The 25,729-nt window shown below is 40.2% G+C and overlaps 1 protein-coding gene and 2 long non-coding RNA genes across 20 annotated transcripts in view; 1 reads left to right on the plus strand and 2 right to left on the minus strand.

Annotated features, from left to right (window-relative positions):
• LOC309509735 overlaps positions 1–8,777 on the minus strand; it is a 183,645-nt gene extending 174,868 nt beyond the window's left edge. The window contains exon 1 of the long non-coding RNA XR_014210045.1: positions 7,429–8,777. This is a non-coding gene — a long non-coding RNA (uncharacterized lncRNA). The remainder of the gene's footprint in view (positions 1–7,428) is intronic.
• LOC309509733 overlaps positions 1–25,729 on the minus strand; it is a 310,786-nt gene that overhangs the window by 179,914 nt on the left and 105,143 nt on the right. The gene's annotated exons all lie outside the window — the stretch shown is intronic.
• The window catches only part of reck (reversion-inducing-cysteine-rich protein with kazal motifs), a 72,556-nt gene continuing 48,491 nt past the window's right edge, over positions 1,665–25,729 (plus strand). For 16 of the 18 annotated variants that reach the window (XR_014210024.1, XR_014210025.1, XR_014210026.1 and 13 more), the window contains exons 1-2: positions 1,669–1,941; positions 24,134–24,195. Coding sequence is in view for 3 of the 18 variants with exons in the window: in XM_082184542.1 (XP_082040668.1) it covers positions 1,872–1,941; positions 24,134–24,195 (132 nt within the window). In the remaining 15 variants the exon portion in view is untranslated. Of the gene's footprint in view, positions 1,942–24,133; positions 24,196–25,729 lie in introns of all 18 variants that reach the window. The other 2 variants (XM_082184543.1, XM_082184544.1) reach the window with 2 other exon arrangements.

Genomic DNA, 25,729 nt, shown 5'->3' on the forward strand with positions numbered 1-25,729 from the left:
GACTATTTTGGGTGAATGTGGAGCAGGTCGGGGGACTGGTGACGTCATCGTCTATAATTCGGTCTAATATTTCAAAAACTGAAGCAGCAAAAACAAAACCGGCACAAACCGAATGAGACTATTTTATTTGGAGCATGTGGTGGCCTGGGTGACATCAGAATGACCTATAAATATTATTTTACGATCTAAAAAACAGAAGCAGCACACACAAACAAAGATTACAGCACAAACGAAGTAAAAATGATTGAGCCTATTTTGCCGACGTTTTGCATTGGGTTGGGGGCGGGGCCAACTTCACGCAGTGATTGACAGGGCGGGGCAGGCACGTGATCGGCTCAGAATGCATTTTCAAATTGCACATTGAATTTTGCTACATTCATTGCGGGACACTTAATGGAAATGCAGGTGTCTTAACTGTGAGTGTAAATGCAATACGCTCTATGCAGGAACGCTGCTGACCTATTTCCGGTAGAATCTCAACCAGCGTCTTTACTTCCGCATAGCGCGTTCTATAGCAAAGTGTACTAGCGTCAACACTTTCATAAAATTCATTTTCTCAGAAACGGAGACAACGATTTTAGAAACCGATTCGCTTGTCGGATTTTGCATGATATGAGAGAATACTCACCCTCAAAGTTGTCCATGTAGCTCGAAATATATAATTTAAAGCCCTTGTCTTTCTTACTCTTCGGTGTGAGAGCTAACTGCCTCACAATATTGTTAACATCATTCAGGTTAACCGCTGGAAGTTCTTGTAAACAGCGAGTTAAATTTGCCATTATATCCACCTAATGCAAAAACGGCTTCGGGCGCAGCACCGGATGTAAATGGACGGGCTGAGACAAAACGCGGAAGCGATCGTGCATAGAGCCTATTAAGAAAAAAATAACAATTAAATTACAATTTTGCTACAGTTTTTGCTTGAACATGTTAAACATCTCTAATCATTTCTGTAATACATTTTAATTTTAATTTTACAACTTATAAAGCGTTCAAATATGTATTCAATTTACATATTAAAACTAGTGTATGAAATGGCAAATTTAAATTATATAATTGAATTTTCATTTTCATTTTGCACCAAACATTGCACAAATGTATTGGAAAATTTAAATTAAAATACAGAAATGCATTGCCATTTTACATATTGCATTGTCATTTTGCATATTACATTTCCAATTGAAATTTGCTACCCATAAGCTTCCATAGGCTATCTATCTATCTATCTATCTATCTATCTATCTATCTATCTATCTATCTATCTATCTATCTATCTGTCTGTCCGTCTCTTAGTTTTGCCTATTTTGATATTTTATTCAGTCTGTCAAGCTAATATGATATTTTCTTTCTAACTGAAGTTGTGTTCTGAACTCAGTTATCAGCGTAAGTTAGTTAGAGTTAAAGAAATGCAAACACATAAATGTCTCTCTCATGTTGTGAAGTTTAGTTCGGGTCTTTGTGTCCGCCCTCTCTCTCTCTCTCTCTCTCTCTCTCTCTCTCTCTCTCTCTCTCTCTCTCACTCACTCACTCACACACACACACACACACACACACACGCGCGCGCTCTCTCTCTCTCTCTCCTCTCTCTCTCTCTCTCTCTCTCTCTCTCTCTCTCTCTCTCACTCACCCCACCCCTCGGGCACATAACGGTATAAGAGCGGTGATTCTCATGGCTCCTCCGTTAACCCAGCCCTCCTCCAGCCTTCAGTCCCCCGCACATGCTCAGATCTCCAGCGTCGCGTCTCCAGCGCGTCTCCAGCGCGTCTCCGGTGCGGCCTGTGCGTGCGGACCCGCCGCGGACACACACACTCTCATGGAGCTCGCGTCTCCTCTGCGTTCGACTCCACCATGCACTTTAGGATTTCAATAAGATGTTTGTGTGTTTTGAGATAATCATTTTGCTTCTCTCTGGCAACTTCTGCGCCTTCGTTTATACTCAGGGTAAGTCCGCTTCTACTTCTGCCGTTATGCATCTAGTTGTTTAATGTCAATAATCTGCTAGTTTTACCAGTTGAAAACATCGTTTTTACTGTCGATGCGTGGTAGAAGCGCACGCGCTAATAATGAAGTAATAACGTAATTTTCACACATCGCGAGTTCGGACTTGTTGATCCTGAACCGTTATTCAAGCAGGCGTTTAATGCTGGATCGGAGTTATTGAATTGTGCTTGGTATTATGATTTGGTTATGAATTTTACATCATTGTTTGAGTCCATAACGATCTTTGTGTATGCTCGACTGTACCGTTATATTCCCATAACTGCTTATGAATTCATTATGCACGCTGGTATGGGCGATTGGATTGTTATAAAGCTTCAGATTTCATATACTAGTCAAAGCAACATCTTAATAAATGTGTTTTTGTTAGAAGTATGATCTGAATATGCGTGTGAATGAGAGTTTAGACTCTTTCGGATCTGCTGATTCGGTCATATCCTGTCAGGACCGCTGTTAGCGTAACACTTTATAATAACTTTCATTAATCATTCATAAACAAGCATTAGGCTGTATAATAACACGCTGTGTGCAAAAGTGACTATATTGTGCTGCATCGTAGGATACTAGTTTCATTTAGTGTTTAATTTAAAGTCACTATTATGGCGATCTGTTCTGGGGATCTTTGACATAATTTACTTCAATTTGAATTAATTTGCACTATTAAGAAAACAAGTTTTGTATTATTATTAACTCTTAATTCTGATCATTACTTACAATCTACACAATATGTGGAAACATTTCTCTATAGTGTGGAGTTGTAATGAAGTTAATAATAATTTTAGTAAATAAACTAGCAAATATTAAATAAATGCAATGCAACTGACATGTAAAATATAAGAGATCACTGTAAGAGAAATATCATGTTAATGAAGAGAATATGAAAGAGTTAAAGAAGGTGTTGGAAACATTTGTTATTTGTCTTTACGGTTGCCATTTGTTGTGGTGTCAGAATCCTCCAGTCTCTTTTTCATGATGTTTTGCTTTGGCAAAAAAATAAACAAGTTATAAAATTTCCCTCTAGCAAAATGTTAATGTTGTTTATACGGGGAAACTTAAAGCCAAATTCTTTCATGTTCTATCAGTGTCGAAGAAAGTCAAGCTGACATCTGGATTGGAAGTGCTTTGAAGTGTGTGTTTGTGAACATGTGCTCGGATTCCTCCAGTAAATAACGCAGTCGTCTCACACACACGGAAGACATTACGCTACTCTTGCTCTTACATAGATAATGTGACCGTGCAAAAGTTGCCTGTTAACCTTTTGAACCTTTATTTACCAGTAGTTTCGCCAGTTTCTCCCTCTCACAGTATACATGTGGTGTTTCCTCCAAACGTTGCCTTGAGGTGAAACCCGTCCAGCAGATCGAGAGGCGTCTCATGTTTTCTACCTATTTGAAGAAACATCTGCAACCCATTTAGACTCTTCAAGTATGAGCACAGGAGAAACAGAGGTGGCAGACATCGCTGGAAATCAAAATCATCTTTAAAAATCAGTGGCATTCTTCTAGTTTGAATCCTGGGAAATAAGGAGTGAAGCACATGTTGAGGCCACCATGTTTTTTTTGTGTTTAGGAAGAATTTTGGTTCTTGTTCTTCAGTTCACATTCAAGTTCAGAATTCTACATTTCTTTGCAACTTTTCAAGGTTTTGGTTGGTCGTTGTGACGTTGGAGGACATACCTTCTCCACATAAACACGTGTGAACCATTACAGCCGTGTTCTCTGTGTGTGTCGTTAGATGTGTTCGGACTGGACGCTTTTGATGTCGCGTTATTGGGTTTGAGGAGCCGATGGGTTGGCGCTGTGAGTCTGGAACATCTGTGGAGCAAGATCCAGCTCTCACGTGCTTTCAGTTGATCGTATGCGTATATCTGCCGGACATATGTAGGAGTGTACAGCCGGACACATGCGATGCCCACATGTCTTTCATGTTCTCAAAGCCATCTGGCACTTTCATGTCACTGTGAACTTTCAGAATATATTCTGACTTTACATTGAAAATATTGAGACGAGCTGATCATAATGGACAACAACTGAAGTGATCCAGAGTAAATGCCTCTGCTAGTCGAGAGAGATGAATGTCTTTATGAAGCATGTTTATTTTAAATCACTAAACTCACTAAACTTTCAAAAACGTTTTAAAGTCAAGAAACTCTGAAGTAAATTTTTTGCAAGTTGTTGGTCTTTTAATCAACTTACTGACCAACAGTTCGGCTACAACTAAATACATTAAAATATATATATTTGTTCTAATCGAAGTAATTTGTGTGAAACCCGATGACTGTGATTGTGATCTAAACAGCATCTTGTGCTTCAGTGGAAGACAGAACATCTGACCGTTCGTACAAAGGAGTTTCAGTTTCACAAATGTAGGTTTTGCTGCTTTGGCATCTTCATGCAGTTTCAGTCTTTATTGCACTTTAGAGGAATTCCCATGAACTCTGTCAAATCAGTAACTCAACCAACACAAATATGCTCAAAGAACGTTTTGTGAACGTTCCTATAAAGTTATAAAAACAATATTTTACAATGTTCTCAGAACTTTTAAAACATCCAGTTTTTAAAATGTTTTTAAAATGTTTTTTTCTTTGTTATGCGACTGTTATCCATTTGATCGTTCTGCAAACATTATGGGAACGTTCAGAGAACATTAAAAAGTAATTTCATAATGTCCAAATAAAATATTTCATGAACGATGTTTAAATATTGTTTTTGTTTTGAGAACATTAAAGACCAGATAACGTTTAACAAACGTTCTGTTAACGTCATAGCTTTGCCAGAACGTTCCCTGTTCCCTTCGGATTGACGGTTGTTTGGTTCGTTTATCCTCTGATGATCTGCGATTATTAAACCCTTATTTAGTTTTTTTCTGCTTACTTTCAAAGCTGAAAAGTTCACCACTACAGATTGAACATTTGCAAACTCTTCAATCATTGTCAAATGTCCTACTTGAAAACCCAATGCAGTGGCTTTGGGGAAAGGTTGGGAATGCTGTGGCTCAGAGAGAAAGTCACACGCTTGACTAATACTTGGTCAAAAAGATTTGAAACTTTGGCTTAGCGATTGCGTTCGGTCAAAATGATGAGAGTGTTTTACATTTTATCCTCGTGTTTTCCCTCCTGGTCAATCCTTCCATCCTTCCTTGTTTATGTGAAATTCCTCAATTATTAATGCACAGGAAATGACCTTTGACCCTCCGGCATTATTCTGAAGGCCCTGCCACATAGGAATGCAGGAGCCGGTAGAAAAAACTAGACAAGAATCATCCACCATTCAACATTGTGTGTGTATGAGCCCTGGAATTGTAAAGACGGGGCAGCGGGTGATGTCTTCTTCACAGTCCTGCCATTGAAACATATCTGGTGACACCCTGTGTTCTCCGGACAGACTGAAAGAAAACAAGCTTTTGAGCCGAAAGTGAACATGCAGGAAACGCATGTCGCCTCAAAACCTCCCGTTTACCAGAACACAATGGCATACAGACGCCGTCAAGATCAACCCTGAGTTTTCCATGAAGGACAATAAGCAGGTTCTGACACTAGGCAGGTTTGAGGTGAACCGTGATCAGAACTAATGACTCTAATGACTCTTACCAGTGAAGTTTCATCCCTGAAAAGCTCTTGAGGTCTGAAGGCTTTGAACGCCTCTGAAACGCTGCTGTTTTAATGACGTTAAGTTGAAGTATATAGTTGAGCTTTCTCTAAAACACCACTCTCCTGTCGCCAGCTCTGTCAGAAATAATCTGCTAATGTGTTTTAATGCAATTAAAGCCCAACTAGCCAAAAGTTGCAGCTGCACAATTTAATATAAGTTTATAACATGTGTCCAGTGTGAACTGAGGGACGCTCCTCGAGGACGACCCAAGGACAGCTCATACACTGCATTGCTAATGTTGCGTTTAGTCTCGTACGACGAGGTCGAGTCCAAGGGAGTGTCCGTTCCCAAGATCTCTGCCAATGGAAGTCTAATGAATCATTCACACGCTCCACCACATACGCGTCGTGTTTTGAGCATGAATAACCTCGACTCCTCACTCTAGGGCCTCTCGTGGAGGACTGTATGCACTCAGAAACACACAGCTTTCTACAAGGATCCTTAAAAATATTAATATGAATGAAAGACAGTTAAAATGAAAACTTCAAGTCTAGGAATGAACACTTACTTTGTCATAATATTTCATAATAATTATTTTCAAATATTTTAGAGTACACAATATAACTACTTTCATACTTCTTAATTTTCACTAATGGCAGTGGATGGCTTTATATTTTTTGAAAGTCCATCAAAGTGCATCCATTTATCCATCATAAAAGTGCATCTATCCATCATAAAAGTACATCTGTCCATCATAAAAGTGCATCTATCCATCATAAAAGTGCATCTATCCATCATAAAAGTGCATCTGTCCATCATAAAAGTGCATCTATCCATGATAAAAGTGCATCTGTCCATCATAAAAGTGCATCTATCCATCATAAAAGTGCATCTGTCCATCATAAAAGTGCATATATCCATCATAAAAGTGCATCTATCCATGATAAAAGTGCATCTGTCCATGATAAAAGTGCATCTGTCCATCATAAAAGTGCATCTGTCCATCATAAAAGTGCATCTGTCCATCATAAAAGTGCATCTATCCATCATAAAAGTGCATCTATCCATCATAAAAGTGCATCTATCCATCATAAAAGTGCATCCGTCCATGATAAAAGTGCATCTATCCATCATAAAAGTGCATCTATCCATGATAAAAGTGCATCTGTCCATCATAAAAGTGCATCTATCCATCATAAAAGTGCATCTATCCATCATAAAAGTGCATCTATCCATGATAAAAGTGCATCTATCCATGATAAAAGTGCATCTGTCCATGATAAAAGTGCATCTATCCATGATAAAAGTGCATCTATCATCATAAAAGTGCATCTATCCATCATAAAAGTGCATCTATCCATGATAAAAGTGCATCTATCCATCATAAAGTGCTCTACAGGCTCTGCGGGGGTTAATAAAGGCCTTCTGAAGTGAAGCGATGTGTTCGTGTAAGAAAAATATCCATATTTAAAACTTTGTAGACTAAAATAACTAGTTTCCAGCAGACGGCATTACGCAGGTCGACTTGCGCCGCAAGAGTAACCCGTGATGATGTGTAGCTCTGACGCCTCTCACGGTTCAAACACACAGGGCTGGGCAACAAACTCAAGCTCCTCCCACATTTCGCTTTAAAAAGTCTCGTTTTAGGCCCTGTCCCAAACGGCGCACTTCATGAGGACTTTCGGTCTCGTGGACTTAAATTACGCGTGCTCGCTGAGTCTACGAGTCCGTAGGCCGTCTCATTCAGCATTTTAACGCTCTGAAGTGTGCTCAGCAGCGCCCCCTTTGTACCCTTGAAGTGGTCTTCCTCGAAGCCCACATAGATGCAGGCTCCACACACTTTACCCAGGAATCCTTGCGAAAGGCCAATCAGACAACGGATGGGAGGAGATTTCGCTCACGGATAATTGTTGACACTCTGAGAAGAAAATATTACGTTTTTTATGACCTAGATGTACATTTTACCAGTTGTAATCTACAGTTTATACAAACATTATGGTCATCGACCAGTGGTTGATGTCTCAAACATAATAATAGCGCGTTGAATAATACGATCACATTATGATTCATTAAATAAATAGAACCGATTGTCAGGGCTTTACTGAGTCATATGTAAACATAGTATGAATATTGAAACCTGTAAATTCATCTGAAACTCGTGCTCATTTTCATTATGTGTTAAAATTGTAATCTTAGTTCAAATGGAACATTATGTATTATTATGTACAACTGTATACATCATTTAAATAAGCATGATGTATCTAGTGTCTAATGCCCAGGTGGCATACACAATATCAAAATACAGAACTGTAGAAGCCGGCTGTGTAGTGGACATGGAGATGAGACGTCGGAGCGCAAAAATGTGATTTCTCCTGTCCAACAACAACCAGACCGTTATCTCCGGCTTGACGATCGAGTCTGTCCCAAAAATACCTCTCAATGCGCCCTCGTGGACTCGAGCCAAGGGCCCTATAGGTCTGCACGACATGACGTCACCAAAGTGTGGACTCTGAGGAAGTTCACAAGTCCGGAGTGTGCCATTTGGGACAGGGCCATAGACTCCTAATTCGTGACTGGTGTTTTGTTTTGCTCGATCCTCAGCGCTTCCGTGTTCATCAATACGTCATGTGTCGGGACAAGGATTACTCTTTCACAGTAAATCGATGTCGTACGGCCGTCTGCCGGAAATTAGATATTTGAGTTGATAAAGTTTTAAATATGGATATTTTTCTTACACAAACACATGGCTTTACTTCAGAAGGTCTTTATTAACCCCCGCAGAGCCCGTGGAGCGCTTTATGATGGACAGATGCACTTTTCTCATGGATGGATGCACTTTGATGGATTTTCAAAAAATATAAAGCCATCCACTGCCATTATAAAGCTTGGAAGAGCCATGCCATTTTTAAATATAACTCTGATTGTATTCATCTGAAAGAAGAATGTCATATACACCTAGGATGAGTAAATCATGGGCTAATTACAATTTTTGGGTGAACTATCCCTTTAAGCCTGTGATGCCCACATGGAGGGCATCATCCATCAGGACTGACACACGCCTTCTTCATCATGAATGGGAACATCTGCCACTGAGAGCCTGTGATTCCTCCTGGATCTGGAGACTCACACACACTCAGACGATCGAGTCGGATCTCAGACTGACACACACACTCAGACGATCGACTCGGATCTCAGACTGACACACACACTCAGACCATCGACTCGGATCTCAGTCTGACACACACACTCAGACGATTGACTCGGATCTCAGACTGACACACACACTCAGACGATTGACTCGGATCTCAGACTGACGCACACACTCAGACGATCGACTCGGATCTCAGACTGACACACACACTCAGATGATCGACTCGGATCTCAGACTGACACACACACACTCAGACGATCGACTCGGATCTCAGTCTGACACACACACTCAGATGATCGACTCGGATCTCAGACTGACACACACACTCACTCAGACGATCGACTCGGATCTCAGACTGACACACACACACACTCAGACGATCGACTCGGATCTCAGTCTGACACACACACTCAGACGATCGACTCGGATCTCAGTCTGACACACACACACACACTCAGACGATCGACTCGGATCTCAGTCTGACACACACACACACTCAGACGATCGACTCGGATCTCAGTCTGACACACACACTCAGACGATTGACTCGGATCTCAGTCTGACACACACACTCAGACGATCGACTCGGATCTCAGACTGACACACACACTCAGACGATCGACTCGGATCTCAGACTGACACACACACTCAGACGATCGACTCGGATCTCAGACTGACACACACACTCACTCAGACGATCGACTCAGATCTCAGTCTGACACACACACTCAGACGACCGACTCGGATCTCAGACTGACACACACACTCAGATGATCGACTCGGATCTCAGACTGACACACACACACACTCAGACGATCGACTCGGATCTCAGTCTGACACACACACTCAGACGATCGACTCGGATCTCAGTCTGACACACACACTCAGACGATCGACTCGGATCTCAGACTGACACACACACTCAGATGATCGACTCGGATCTCAGACTGACACACACACTCAGACGATTGACTCGGATCTCAGACTGACGCACACACTCAGATGATCGACTCGGATCTCAGACTGACACACACACTCACTCAGACGATCGACTCGGATCACAGACTGACACACACACTCAGATGATCGACTCGGATCTCAGACTGACACACACACTCAGACGATGACTCGGATCTCAGACTGACACACACACTCAGATGATCGACTCAGATATCAGACTGACGCACACACTCAGATGATCGACTCGGATCTCAGACTGACACACACACTCACTCAGACGATCGACTCGGATCACAGACTGACACACACACTCAGATGATCGACTCGGATCTCAGACTGACACACACACTCAGACGATGACTCGGATCTCAGACTGACACACACACTCAGACGATGACTCGGATCACAGTCTGACACACACACTCAGATGATCGACTCGGATCTCAGACTGACACACACACTCAGACGATGACTCGGATCACAGTCTGACACACACACTCAGATGATCGACCCGGATCTCAGACTGACACACACACTCAGACGATCGACTCAGATCTCAGACTGACACACACACACTCAGACGACCGACTCGGATCTCAGACTGACACACACACTCAGACGACCGACTCGGATCTCAGACTGACACACACACTCAGATGATCGACCCGGATCTCAGACTGACACACACACTCAGACGATCGACTCAGATCTCAGACTGACACACACACACTCAGACGACCGACTCGGATCTCAGACTGACACACACACTCAGACGACCGACTCGGATCTCAGACTGACACACACTCTCAGATGATCGACTCAGATCTCAGACTGACACACACACACTCAGACGACCGACTCAGATCTCAGACTGACACACACACACTCACACGACCGACTCGGATCTCAGACTGACACACACACTCAGACGACCGACTCGGATCTCAGACTGACACACACTCTCAGATGATCGACTCAGATCTCAGACTGACACACACACTCAGACGATCGACTCAGATCTCAGACTGACACACACACACTCAGACGACCGACTCAGATCTCAGACTGACACACACACACTCACACGACCGACTCGGATCTCAGACTGACACACACACTCAGACGACCGACTCGGATCTCAGACTGACACACACTCTCAGATGATCGACTCAGATCTCAGACTGACACACACACACTCAGACGACCGACTCGGATCTCAGACTGACACACACACTCAGACGATCGACTCGGATCTCAGACTGACACACACACTCAGACGACCGACTCGGATCTCAGACTGACACACACACACTCAGACGACCGACTCGGATCTCAGACTGACACACACACTCAGACGACCGACCCGGATCTCAGACTGACACACACACTCAGATGATCGACCCGGATCTCAGACTGACACACACACTCAGACGACCGACTCGGATCTCAGACTGACACACACACACTCAGACGACCGACTCGGATCTCAGACTGACACACACACTCAGACGACCGACCCGGATCTCAGACTGACACACACTCTCAGATGATCGACTCAGATCTCAGACTGACACACACACACTCAGACGATCGACTCAGATGTCAGACTGACACACAGATCTCAGACGATCGACTCAGATCTCAGACTGACACACACACACTCAGACGACCGACTCGGATCTCAGACTGACACACACACACTCAGACGACCGACTCGGATCTCAGACTGACACACACACTCAGACGACCGACCCGGATCTCAGACTGACACACACACTCAGATGATCGACCCGGATCTCAGACTGACACACACACTCAGACGATCGACTCAGATCTCAGACTGACACACAGATCTCAGACTGTTCAAGTATTTAATGGAAAAAGTTTCAAACCCCACACAAAGATTGTGCTTTAACTTCAGATAAAGTTCCAGTTCCTCCAGGACATTATTCCTTCCATTAGTGTTTCGGAAGTCGCTTTGGATAAAAAGTATCTAATTAGCAACTAACGTAATTACTGTAAGACAAAGTAAGTTATTTTCATATTGTACATTATTTTGATGAGGCTTTTTCCCCCCATTATAGTATCAGGAGAGTTGCATCACCCTGACATGTGCTTTCTTTTCTTTTTAGATGAATTTAGAATAGGTGTAGTCACGTAATTGCATGAATGAATTGTATCTTTGGGAAAATTAGCTTTTCTTTTTAGCCTTTTTTCCACAAGGAAAAGGAAGAACAGGACTGTCTTTAGTCTGCACAGAAAAGCATAAACTCCTGGATGAAGTCTTGCCCGTGAGAGTCTGCAGCGGTGTGTGTGTAGCGGTGTGTGTATAGCGGTGTGTGTAGCGGTGTGTGTATAGCGGTGTGTGTAGCGGTGTGTGGCGCACGTCTCACAGCGAGTGTGTTGTCCCAGAGTCAGCCTGGTGTTTTGTGCTGTATTGTGTCGCAGCGAGTGTGTTTTGCGCTGTATTGTGTGTGTCCGGATCCCCACTGAGCGACAGCACATGCTTCTTCACAGGCTGACAGGATTACAGCAGGCCTCTGTCACTCACTGCTTTTGTTGACTCTGGTCATTGTTTATTTGTAGAGCTCGTCCAGGACTGTCCTCCATTACCTCTGTCCATCCGTGTGTGTGTGTGTGTGTGTGTGTGTGTGTGACATCATCTGCCTGCTCACACTTGTGCTGCGTAACAATAGGCATTGTTGAAGGAACTGCATAACAGACTCCCGCTGAACTGAGAGATGCTCCTCCATTAACACTCTGCGTCTGCTTTGACAGGTTGATTCTTCTTTCTCTTAATACTTTTTTCTTTTAAAAGGACATGTTTCAGGAGCTCAATGTTTATCAATGTTTTAGCACCATGAAAGTCATAATTCAGTTTTTCATGACCATTTAAACCACCTCGCTCTACTTCATCCTCGTACCTCTGCTAGATTTAAAGTTTCTGAATGGTTTGCAGATGCGGCGCTCAGACTGTGTGTTAGTGTAGAGTTACTGAAATTCAAGCCATTTTCAGCTCATTTCAATAAACTGTGCAATATTGTAACGTTCAGTTTGGTTTCTGTTTCATTTTCATGGACATCTAGTTTGTTTCCGTGGTTTCTAGAATGTTCTCATTTGTTGTCATAGTGACTCATTGTTTGATTGATTTGACTTACCTGTTCCTTGTTCAGCCCTTTAGTTTCTCTGTATTTATAGCCTTTAGTTTCTCTGTATTTATAACCTTTAGTTTCTCTGTATTTATAGCCTTTAGTTTCTCTGTATTTATAGCCTTTAGTTATATATAAAGTCATAATTTAGCGTTTCATGACCATTTCAAACATTATGTCTGACTTTTGAATAAAACGGCCCACTGTTGTGTAAAAGCCCCTTCACATGTGCAAGTAATATTGATAACTCTTATTTTTTTGTTATTTTTATGTTGAGGAAAAATGGCATCTTATGACTCACATTGTTTATATCTAAGTTACTATTCTGGAAGTTTCTGAACACTAGGTCTCATGTAAATGTTAGTGTTTAAGCATATATGAGTTTTATTGGAGTTTAGGGTTTCAATAAATAGTGTATACATATTTTAATAATTATTTTCTTGCATATTGAGCTATGGGATGCATTTAGTTCTCCTTTCTACTCTTAAAAATAAAGGTTCTGCATCAATGTTTCCATGAAGAGCCTTTAACATCCATGGCATCTTACATCTTTACCTCTTTTCCCGCCAGCATTTTAAAAAAATGTTTCCAGTCATTTTCAGCATTTTTGATGATTTTCACAAACTTTTAATGGCCCCCAGAATATTTTGTTGTGTAATTGATTATCTGAACATGCAATATATCACAAGAAAGAACTGACCCTCAGATTGGATTCTAGCTTTCTCTGCATTCTTTGATTTTCAACACTTAAATGTGGGGAAGTTTCATAAAAAAGCAACATTTTAAACAAAAAGCTGAGAAAATCGTGTTTTTGTCAAAGACTTTTCATTCAGCAGTTTTGATTTATATGCTGTTAAATGTTGATGATCGCATTATTTTATATATGTGTCAGCAATGCTTCTATCACTTTGCTGTGTCCCAGTTTGCCTACTTATTCTATGCCCTAGTAGTATGTGCATGTTTTGTAAAGAAAAAGTACATACTTTTGAGTATGAGGTATTTTAGACAAACTATCACGTCATAAATTTGTGTCTTTAATGGACAATCTGTCGCATATTTACACACATCCTGTCACTGTAAACTGAGCTGTCAATCATCTTCTCACAGTGAACATCCTCCGTATTTCATGTAATTTAATTTCCTACTGTATCAGAGAGAAAAGAAGAAGAACGTTGATCTGCCAGTCACTCTCCTCTTTATAAAAGTTCACACTGTTGTTCCAGATGAAACATAACATGGATAACATTAAAAACATTACATTTTTTATCAGGTTAAATGTTCATTATTAGTCACTCAAACCCCTTTATCTAAACCTCTTTATTTAATGGTCTGTCATGCACATCGGCCATGTTATTAGTTTTTAACTATTTTGTTTGTGTTTGTAGTTCTGAACCGAATCCTCCTCCAAAGCGCAATGGATCATGGGTAATATTAGCCGTTATAGTGAGCACGGATCCACACTTCGGAAATCCACCGGAAACAGTAGACCGTCTGCGGACTTCTGGCATACTCTTGTCAACATACTTTGGGACACACTTATTCTAATCTCACACACTGGTTAGGATACATTGGCATGCAAGATTTCTGCTTCTTCTCCTCCTGTTTTGATCCAGAGATTCTGTACTCTTCCAGAAGATGTGCACCGTATAACAATCAAATCATGGATTGCTGGAAAATTCCACCAGTGGCGGGGAAAGAGTTAAATGTTCTTATATTAGAACGAACTGCTCACTGAAACGTTCTTTAGAGAACCACCCATGTTTCGGACGCCTCTCGCTCAGGCTCACTCTTTCTTCCCATGGATTTGGATGATGATCTGTAGCTCTGTGTTTTACACTTTCTAAAAACATGAAGGAATAGCATATCTTTGTTTTGTTTGCTGTCCTCAATACGGTTGATGCGATGTTGCGTTCACTAATGGGCCGCGTCTCCCAGTCTCCATCATTATGATCAGTGTGTGTATCTGTCATTGTTCATTAAAGGTCTCGCTGCGAGACGCAGTCGGCTTCACTGCACAGTTCACCCTGCGCTTGTATAATGTAAAGCTGTAAGCGACAGACGCAGTGTTTTCTCCACGAGACTCAGGGAAACTCTCACTCCTCTGCCACTCCTGCAGTTTCCATGGCTTCTTCATCATTTCCCCGGCATCAGTAATGCGTCGGTCTGAGCTGAATGTCTAGCGTTCCTCTCTTCGAACACAAAGCCCACAGCTCTGAATGCTCCAGTGCACCTTCAGCGGGTCATTAAAAGCCCAGCTCGTTAGGAGACTCGACCCGACCCGAACAAAGACACTCAAATCACCCTACTTTCCTTCCCTTTTACCACGCTATGCACTTGTAGATGCCCTTTTATGCTAATTTGAAAACAATTTTACCAAATTGAAAATCGCAGCATTTATCAACATTGTGTACGCTTTTGTAACATCACGTGTTATTCTTTAAAAAACAGCATTTTCTCAAGTCTCAACTCAAGGAGAGATATTCACGTCTTTATCTCTGCATTCTCAACATTTTGTGTACACTGTAAAAAATATATTTTCATGACTTATCACAAACATTTTTTCTTTTGTCAAATCAACTTATAATAATTTATGTGGTTCAGAGAACATAATATTTTGTGTTTCTGTTGATTAAACCAATCTCCTTCATTGTAAAACGGGGTTAGTTCCCCCAAAAATGAAAATTCTGTCAGTAATTACTCGCCCTCATGTTGTTCAACCCCGTAAGACTTTCGTTCTTCTTTGGAACACAAATTAAGATATTTTTGATGAAATCTGAGAGCTGGCTCACTCCTCCATAGGCTCTATGTTATTGACACTTGCCGGCCCAGAAAAGTTAGTAAAGACAACTTTTTTGTAACCAAAGTGGCTCAATCAATACATCTGATCAGTTCATGCATTCCCTGATTCAAACGCTACACAGAACTGGTTATCAGCAGGTTAGTGAAGCGTTTATCTGTTCCAGTTGTGTGTGTGTGTGTGTGTGTGTGTGTGTGTGTGTGTGTGTGTGTGTGTGTGTGTGTGTGTGTGTGTGTGTGTGTGTGTGTGTGTGTGTGTAAGGCTTTGAAGCTGATGGGATCCTCATGGGGAGCAGTTGACACATGTATGCCTGGTTCTCGTCTGCTTCTCATTGGTGTTTGATCACCTTTATTTGAGGCCGTCAAACTGACTCTCTTTCATGTTTTGTTTTCAGTTCCTGCAGAGATCCTGGTGTCTCAAACACTCTTGGGACTTCCTTTACTCACTTTACCTTCTCCTTTACTCGCTTTACCTTCTCCTTTACTCACTTTACCTTCTCCTTTACTCAATTTACCTTCTGCTTTACTCACTTTACCTTCTCCTTTACTCACTTTACCTTCTCCTTTACTCACTTTACCTTCTGCTTTACTCACTTTACCTTCTGCTTTACTCACTTTACCTTCTCCTTTACTCACTTTACCTTCTGCTTTACTCACTTTACCTTCTCCTTTACTCACTTTACCTTCTCCTTTACTCACTTTACCTTCTCCTTTACTCACTTTACCTTCTCCTTTACTCACTTTACCTTCTGCTTTACTCACTTTACCTTCTCCTTTACTCACTTTACATTCTGCCCTACTCACTTTACCTTCTACTTTACCTTCTGCTTTACTCACTTTACCTTCTCCTTTACTCACTTTACCTTCTCCTTTACTCACTTTACCTTCTCCTTTACTCACTTTACCTTCTCCTTTACTCACTTTACCTTCTGCTTTACTCACTTTACCTTCTGCTTTACCTTCTCCTTTACTCACTTTACCTTCTGCTTTACTCACTTTACCTTCTGCTTTACTCACTTTACCTTCTGCTTTACTCACTTTACCTTCTCCTTTACTCACTTTACATTCTGCCCTACTCACTTTACCTTCTACTTTACCTTCTGCTTTACTCACTTTACCTTCTCCTTTACTCACTTTACCTTCTGCTTTACTCACTTTACCTTCTGCTTTACTCACTTTACCTTCTCCTTTACTCACTTTACCTTCTCCTTTACTCACTTTACCTTCTCCTTTACTCACTTTACCTTCTCCTTTACTCACTTTACATTCTGCCCTACTCACTTTACCTTCTACTTTACCTTCTGCTTTACTCACTTTACCTTCTGCTTTACTCACTTTACCTTCTGCTTTACTCACTTTACATTCTGCCCTACTCACTTTACCTTCTACTTTACTCACTTTACCTTCTACTTTACCTTCTGCTTTACTCACTTTACCTTCTGCTTTACTCACTTTACCTTCTACTTTACCTTCTGCTTTACTCACTTTACCTTCTGCTTTACTCACTTTACCTTCTCCTTTACTCACTTTACCTTCTCCTTTACTCACTTTACCTTCTGCTTTACTCACTTTACCTTCTCCTTTACTCACTTTACCTTCTACTTTACCTTCTGCTTTACTCACTTTACCTTCTGCTTTACTCACTTTACCTTCTGCTTTACTCACGGGAGCTGCTGGAACCAGTGGAGTGAAGCATACTCGGGAACAGTAGCGTTTGGGATGTTGGTGAAGTGGATGTTCAGGAGTGTTGAGGAAGGGGGAGAGATTAAGACGGGAATGCCTTTGATGTGCCATTATTATATTCCTCAGAAAAAACAGGCTCACATTAGCGACTGAGATACTCAGAAACACTCACACATGTTAATGCTGGACTGGGATCTCCATCCCAAGGATCTGAGCTTGGCTAAAGGGTCAATGATATGATGCTAATTTCTGTCCTATCTATTCATTTATTAAAAATAATCTATGAATATGTTATTCATATATACAGTGACTTACACCATGTAAATGATGAGCATGCTTTTAATTAAATCATTCATTATTTTTTTATAGATATGTATTTTTATGTGGCATAAAGTGAAAATGTCAGGGTGATGCAACTTTCCTGATTTCATTATCCATAAAGGTTAGTGTTAGCATTTTTCAAACAAACAAACAAACAAACAAACAAACAAACAAACAAGTAATTTGGCATTATTATTGTTGTATTTTAAAAAATAAAATTTAAATGTTAAAATTGCTATTATTATTATTATCATCATCTTAAATAATAATAATAATAATAATAATAATACATTTAAAAATTACAACTTTTATTATTGTTATTATTTTAAATTATTATTATTTTAAAACATTAAATATAATGATAATAATAATAATTTTTATTATATAATAATTTTAAAATGTTACAATTGTTTATATGATCATGATTATATCATGATTATTATTATGATTGAGATTATTTACAATTAATCTTAACAAAACTGATTTACTGCTGCTTATTTTTTTTTAAACTTTGCCTAATCAGTTATGAGTGACCAACATGCAGAAACATGCAAAAACAGGAAATGATGTCATAGACTGTGTCCAAAAAAAGTCAATAAGTCAACATAGATCAGATAATTTGTCCTTTTTATGATTAGGCAAGGTTAGTTTAGGTTGTAAAAAGGTCATGTGGTTAAAATTTGATGATATTGTTGAGTTAATAATTAATAATGTTTGTAAAAAAAAAAAAAAAAAAAACGTTTTGCCTGAAATGTAATAGCTTTAACTCGATCAGGAAGCAAATACACTGAAGACAGCCGCTCAACCAAATCTATCAGCATCTTCAGCCTCAGCATCTTCAGAAAGCCAAGTCAGTGTTGGGATAACAGAAGACGTGAATGTTCTTGTCTAACGGATCACTGACTTCATGCACTAAATGCATCTGAAATTAAATAAAGCTTTCACTTAAATATAGTACAGTAGTGTATAGTATAGTACACTAAAGCACTAGTGTTCCTTTTACTCACACTGTGACTGTATATCATCATGAATGTTGCTGTCAGTGAAGCCATCAATGCAGACGACTGCGTTCATTCAGTGGTTTACTTCTATTCCTCGACCTCAGAAGAACAACTCGTTTCGCACTGCGTGTCCATTCTCACACGCGTTCAGAAAGCACTGGTGTCAGCTCGATAAAGCACTGGTGTCAGCTCGATAAAGCACTGGTGTGGAAAGCATGAAAGGAAAGGTGTTTCTCACTTCTGCTCATTGAAAGCCAGATGCTGTGAGACAGAAAGCAGATCATCCAGAGAAGCGCACTACAGCCCTGAAGAAGAGCACTTAGCAGTGCACACAAGACAGATCCAATCACACTGATGAAAGGAATCAGCCTGGATGAGTCTGGGCTGAGATGAAAGTACTTCATTTTGATAATGATGACTTTTTCCGGAGGAGCATAAACAGATGAGAATATGTTTTTCTTAAGTTTTCAAAGCCACAACTCTCCCTTGTGATTATCATAAGCAAACAGTCGCTCACACACAATAGCGCTTCTCCAGCTCTGCTTCATGTCTTCTCTCAGCATTCTCACATACATTCTCCTGTTGGATATCTCTGAAATTCCTTTGTCTGGTGCTTTAGTGTTAGTGCTAGTATTAGTGTTAGTGTGAGTGTTAGTGTGTGTGTATGTGTTACTGTGAGTGTTAGTGTTAGTGTTAGTGTTAGTGTTACTGTTACCACTACTGTTACTGTTGGTGTTACTGCTACGGCTACTGTTACTGTTGGTGTTACTGTTACCACTACTGTACTGCTACGGCTACTGTTACTGTTGGTGTTACTGTTACCACTACTGTACTGCTACTGCTACGGCTACTGTTACTGTTGGTGTTACTGTTACCACTACTGTTACTGCTACTGTTACCACTACTGTTACTGTTGGTGTTACTGCTACGGCTACTGTTACTGTTGGTGTTACTCTTACCACTACCGGGACAAACGGGTCTGTTGTCCCGGGCCCAGGGTAGGTGGGGGGCCTCATTAAATTATGGAATCATTTTTTAAAACATTTTAAAATAGGCCTATTTGTGAAAAAAAAGTAATATTTGAGTTACATAAAAGCTTTTTATTTGTTTCTTCCTAATATGTTTTTCTTAAGTTTTCAAAGCCACAACTCTCCCTTGTGATTATCATAAGCAAACAGTCGCTCACACACAATAGCGCTTCTCCAGCTCTGCTTCATGTCTTCTCTCAGCATTCTCACATACATTCTCCTGTTGGATATCTCTGAAATTCCTTTATCTGGTGCTTTAGTGTTAGTGCTAGTATTAGTGTTAGTGTGAGTGTTAGTGTGTGTGTATGTGTTACTGTGAGTGTTAGTGTTAGTGTTAGTGTTAGTGTTAGTGTTAGTGTTAGTGTTACTGTTACCACTACTGTTACTGTTGGTGTTACTGCTACGGCTACTGTTACTGCTACTGTTACCACTACTGTTACTGTTGGTGTTACTGCTACGGCTACTGTTACTGTTGGTGTTACTGTTACCACTACTGTACTGCTACGGCTACTGTTACTGTTGGTGTTACTCTTACCACTACCGGGACAAACGGGTCTGTTGTCCCGGGCCCAGGGTAGGTGGGGGGCCTCATTAAATTATGGAATCATTTTTTAAAACATTTTAAAATAGGCCTATTTGTGAAAAAAAAGTAATATTTGAGTTACATAAAAGCTTTTTATTTGTTTCTTCCTAATTGTCCTTGAAATAGTGGTCAAAAAACAACAACACCCCCAACACAAAAACGTTTTTTGTTTTCTTTGGTTTGGATTGGATTTCACAAAAATCTAAATTTTATGTTGTCATTTGATTTGAAGTTCAGTACGCTCAAAATATCCGGTCAGCACAAGTCCGGTGCTCAGAAAAGGAAAGAAAAGAGAAGAAGAAAATAGAGGCCTGGGAGATTTTCTAAACAAATATTTAAAGGGTAACTAAACCCTAAACCAACTTTTTTTAGTTAATGATCTGTAAGGATGGGGCTTTATTAGTGCTGTTCATTGATTCAAGTAATTTTTTTTACATTTGTGTTTAAAGTGTTTTAATTTGACAAAATATGGTGTAAAAACGTCTGAGTGCTGCCCTCTTCAGGTTGAACAGTGGCTACTGCAGTTGAATTTTCCTATTGGAAGTTGTGGTGGCCGGTGATGTCAGAGGGTACCAGCTAACCACGCCCTTGCCTGCAGAGAGATAGGTCTCAGATGCACGCCCCCTCTCCACTGGGCTCTGCCTACTTTTCTAGCATTTTTCAAATATTGCCAGTGGGTGGAGTCAGGCTCTGACCAGGGGTTTAGTTACCCTTAAAAAAAAGGTGGTGACGGTGAAGCTGGAACTAGTAAAGTCAACGTAGAGCAAGGTAAGAAACAGCGCAGCCAACGTTTACGAGCCTTGTCAGCGGTTTTCCTGTATTGAATTTTTTTTGGTGGCTGCCAAAGCAAATTTTTGTCCCGTCAATGCCTTATTTGATCGGCGAGTGAGGTAGAATAGAATGAGTACTGATCGCCTGACAGGGCGCATAACGAGCATAACGCGCGCACACTCACGTCTTCAAACAACACGTCGAGCGCTGTCTTGCTCTCTCTCTCTCCCTCGCGCATATTAATCAAAATCATTTGACACGATAGTAAAAGGTCGGAAGACCGCAGTTTCACGTGGAGCATTTGGAGATTTTTTCTCTTCAATTACCGTGGGGTGTGAATTGGGGGGGGGGTATCTAAGATTATCTCGTCCCGGGCCCAGGCAAGACTGTCAGCTGGCCTGACTGTTAGCGTTACTGTTAGCATTACTGTTAGTGTCAGTGTTGCTGCTACCACTACTGTTACTGTTAGTGTTACTGCTACTGTTACCGTTACTGCTACTGTTAGCATTACTGTTAGGGTGTGTTACTGTGAGTGTTACTGTTACCGTTACTGCTACTGTTAGCATTACTGTTAGGGTGTGTTACTGTGAGTGTTACTGTTACCGCTACTGCTACTGTTAGCATTACTGTTAGGGTGTGTTACTGTGAGTGTTACTGTTACCGCTACTGCTACTGTTAGCATTACTGTTAGGGTGTGTTACTGTGAGTGTTACTGTTACCGCTACTGCTACTGTTAGCATTACTGTTAGGGTGTGTTACTGTGAGTGTTACTGTTACCGCTACTGCTACTGTTAGCATTACTGTTAGGGTGTGTTACTGTGAGTGTTACTGTTACCGTTACTGCTACTGTTAGCATTACTGTTAGGGTGTGTTACTGTGAGTGTTACTGTTACCGTTACTGCTACTGTTAGCATTACTGTTAGGGTGTGTTACTGTGAGTGTTACTGTTACCGCTACTGCTACTGTTAGCATTACTGTTAGGGTGTGTTACTGTTACTGTTAGTGCTGCTTTTTCTTTTTCTTTTTTTTTTCTTTTTTTTAACAGACAGACATACAGACCAAAATAGTGCAGTAACGAACAATCTAGTAATTCCATAATTCCAGAAGTGAAATAAAAGTGTGTAAATGTATAGGTGTGTGTGTGTGTGTATGCATAAGCAAAGTAACCATTTATTATTTATTACCATCTTCATTACCATCACCACCACCACTCCTCACTATGGTATTTATTACCATCTTCATTACCATCACCACCACCACTCCTCACATCATACTGCCAACATTGTATTAGTCAATTTTAATTTTAATTTTAATTTCTATCTTTTCTCCTATGTAACAATTACCATTATCAGCACTCTCTATAGATAAATTAATTTTTAGATAGTAAGATAATAATAGAAGATAATATAATAAGATAATATAAGATAACCCTGTTAGTGCTACTTCTACCGCTACTGTTACTGTGAGTGTTACTGTAAGTGTTACTGCTACCACTACTGTTAATGTTATTGTTACTGTTCGTGTTACTGTTAGTGTTACTGTTCGTGTTAGTGTTACACTTAGTGTTACTTTTATTGTTACTGTTAGTGTAAGTGTTAGTGTTACAGTTAGTGTAAGTGTTAGTGTTACAGTTAGTGTTACTGTTACTGCTACTGTTAGTGTTACAGTTAGTGTTACTTTTATTGTTACTGTTAGTGTTACTGTTACTTTTATTGTTACTGTTAGTGTAAGTGTTAGTGTTACAGTTAGTGTAAGTGTTAGTGTTACAGTTAGTGTTACTGTTACTGCTACTGTTAGTGTTACTGTTAGTGTTACAGCGACTGCTACCGTTAGTGTTACTGCTAGTGTTAAAGTTCAAGTTCAAAAGACAGCTGAAAACCCATCTTTTTCGTGAGCACTTAACCAAAAAAAAAAAAAAAAAATCATTTTTCCTTTAAACCCTCACTTATCGGGCTTATGCTACTCTGAACAATGCCTGAACTTCGTATTATGAGCATTTCTTGCGTTGTTTTTGCCTCTTCACGTTGACTTGCTTAATTTAGTCCTAATTTGTAAGTCGCTTTGGACAAAAGCATCTGCTAAATGACTAAATGTAAATGTAAAATGTAAATGTAAATGTAAATGTAAATATAAAGTTAAAGTTAAAGTTAAAGTTAAAGTTAGGGTTACTGTTACTGTTACTGTTACAGTTAAAGTTAGTGTTACTGTTACAGTTAATGTTACTATTAGTGTTACAGTTAATGTTACTGTTATTGTTACTGTTATATTTCATTTATATAGAACCCTAGCGCATTTAAATTTAAGTTTTATCATTAGCTGTACATCTGCCTGAATGCAACGCCACACACTGATAAAATTGTTTCGCAATTGCTTTATATTGTAAAGTTCTGACTTCAGGTCTCATTCTCCATTGTTTTCCTATAGTAGGAAGTTCAAACTTTGTCTCTCGGTTCAAACTGATGTTTCTCCCGTAGTTTTTTTTTTTTTTTTTGCACCAGGACGAAGAATATTTGTATCTTTATTTGGGGTTTTCAGGAAATTCATTCACTGTAGGAAAAAGAATCTGTAGAAAAACAAAAACGGAAAAGGTGCTGGTAATATTCTGCCCCGGACATTATCTGTTATGTTTACAGATGTTTAATTTCACCCTAAAACACGATGCAGTGCAGTGTGTGATTCAAAACACGGATAAAACACCTGTGAAATCGAGTCAGAAGATGTCTTCTTATTAACAGCTATTTTTATGGACTTTCTTCGAGTGTAGAATTGATGTTGATTTAAATCTAGCCAGAGCTTCAGTAAATGTCCATATATAGTGTGAGGAGAAGTGAAATTCCATAATGATTAACTGCCAACTGCCCATTTCAAGATACCTACACAGTAGACTGACTATTTATGGGTGAATACAAAGTGCCGACAAAAGGTATTCTCCGTCAGCGGGGCTTAAAGTGAAATATGTTGGGAGTACTATGGATGGAATGGACTGAACTCTCTCTCTCTCTCTCTCTCTCTCTCTCTCTCTCTCTCTCTCTCTCTCTCTCTCTCTCACTCTCTCTCTCTCTCTCTCTCTCTCTCTCTCTCTCTCTCTCTCTCTCTCTCCAGATCCCTCCTGCTGCCATCATGCTGCAGAACACTTTCCTCAGTGTAAGGGAGCGTGTGAACAGGTACGACACACTCACACCAACACAACTGATGCAAAAACATATGAAGACATTAATGCCATTTATGCAGCTTCGGCCATATAGAGAAAGGCTTCCACAAATATGTAATGAAGGAAAAACGGTTCTTTGTCTCGGACCTTTCAAGGATAAATCTGAGTTGAAACAAAAGGGAATGTAACTGTCAATGTTCTCATATAAAATGGTTATTATCTGAATACTGTTTGAGAGAGATAATACAAATATCCAATTAATTGCATATAATCACTATTTGCTGACTAAAGGATATTAAGGGAGTCAGTAATATTACATTTGGAATGTATGTACGGGGCAGGGGGGCAAGGGGCAGGGGGCAGGGGGCAGGGGGGCAGAGGGGCAGGGGGCAGGGGGCAGGGGGGCAGAGGGGCAGGGGGGCAGAGGGGCAGGGGGGCAGGGGGGCAGAGGGGCAGGGGGGCAGGGGGGCAGGGGGGCAGGGGGGCAGAGGGGCAGGGGGGCAGAGGGGCAGGGGGGCAGAGGGGCAGAGGGGCAGGGGGGCAGGGGGGCATGAATTGTTAATTTGCGTTAATGTGTTCATTTTCATTGCATTCTTTTTTTTTATTAATAAATGTGCCAGATGAATTAACTGGCAGCTTTACTTTGTGGAAAAGTACGTAATGGTAGGAAACGTGGTAAAGGTTTTGGCACTTGCTCTGTGAATACACAAAAAATCATGGACATGCTTCGAACAGGTTAAATGGTGCATTTTTCATAACAATAAACGTAAAATTCTGTTGCTTTTTTTAAGTTCACTTTTTTTAAACTTTTTTTACTTCAGCAATAATTTGCCAAGTGTCGTCTTTGAAAAGAGATCAAACTTCAGTCTGTGCTTTAAAGCATTCAAGATTTACCACAGTTTAAGTTGGAAATGTAATTTTCAGGTCTATGCTCAAAAAGTGAATAAATAGATTATAAATACAGCATAAATATAATGTAGTGCCGTAAAATCCCCTAAAAATAAAAAAATAAAACATCAAACTAAAATATATTACATTCCCTTCATTGAAATAAAATAAAAACATTCGGTCATTTATGACACACGAAGAGCACCAGTTCTATTATTTCATATTTTAATTATTATTTTAATATGTGAAGATCCTTTTTTTGATAACTTCAGATGTTAATATTATACTGAGTAACTGCCATATTTAAATGATCATATTAGGCTCAAACATCTACCATGGAGAACGTTAAAAAATATCATTTCGTTCAAAACAAGCATGAATAAAAGCAAACTCAAATGTTATTGTGGAGCTGTTCTGGATATGTAATGGTGAGATGTTCTTCCTTTGATGGTGAAAAAAGAGTTGAAAAAGAGCAAATGAAAGCTGTCTCTTTTAGCTTGTTTCGCGCTCTTCGTCCCAAACCGACTTACACAGAACCGAGGACATGAAACACATGAAACACACTTCTGAATGGAGCTTTTGATGAAGTTAAAGCGGGTCAGTCAGTAGTAGGAGCGCTGTTAACCCTCTCTAACCCAGAGAAACACTGTCCTGCCAGT

Source organism: Leuciscus leuciscus, assembly GCF_965113295.1.
Source record: "Leuciscus leuciscus genome assembly, chromosome: 11".
NCBI classification, from domain to species: domain Eukaryota; kingdom Metazoa; phylum Chordata; class Actinopteri; order Cypriniformes; family Leuciscidae; genus Leuciscus; species Leuciscus leuciscus.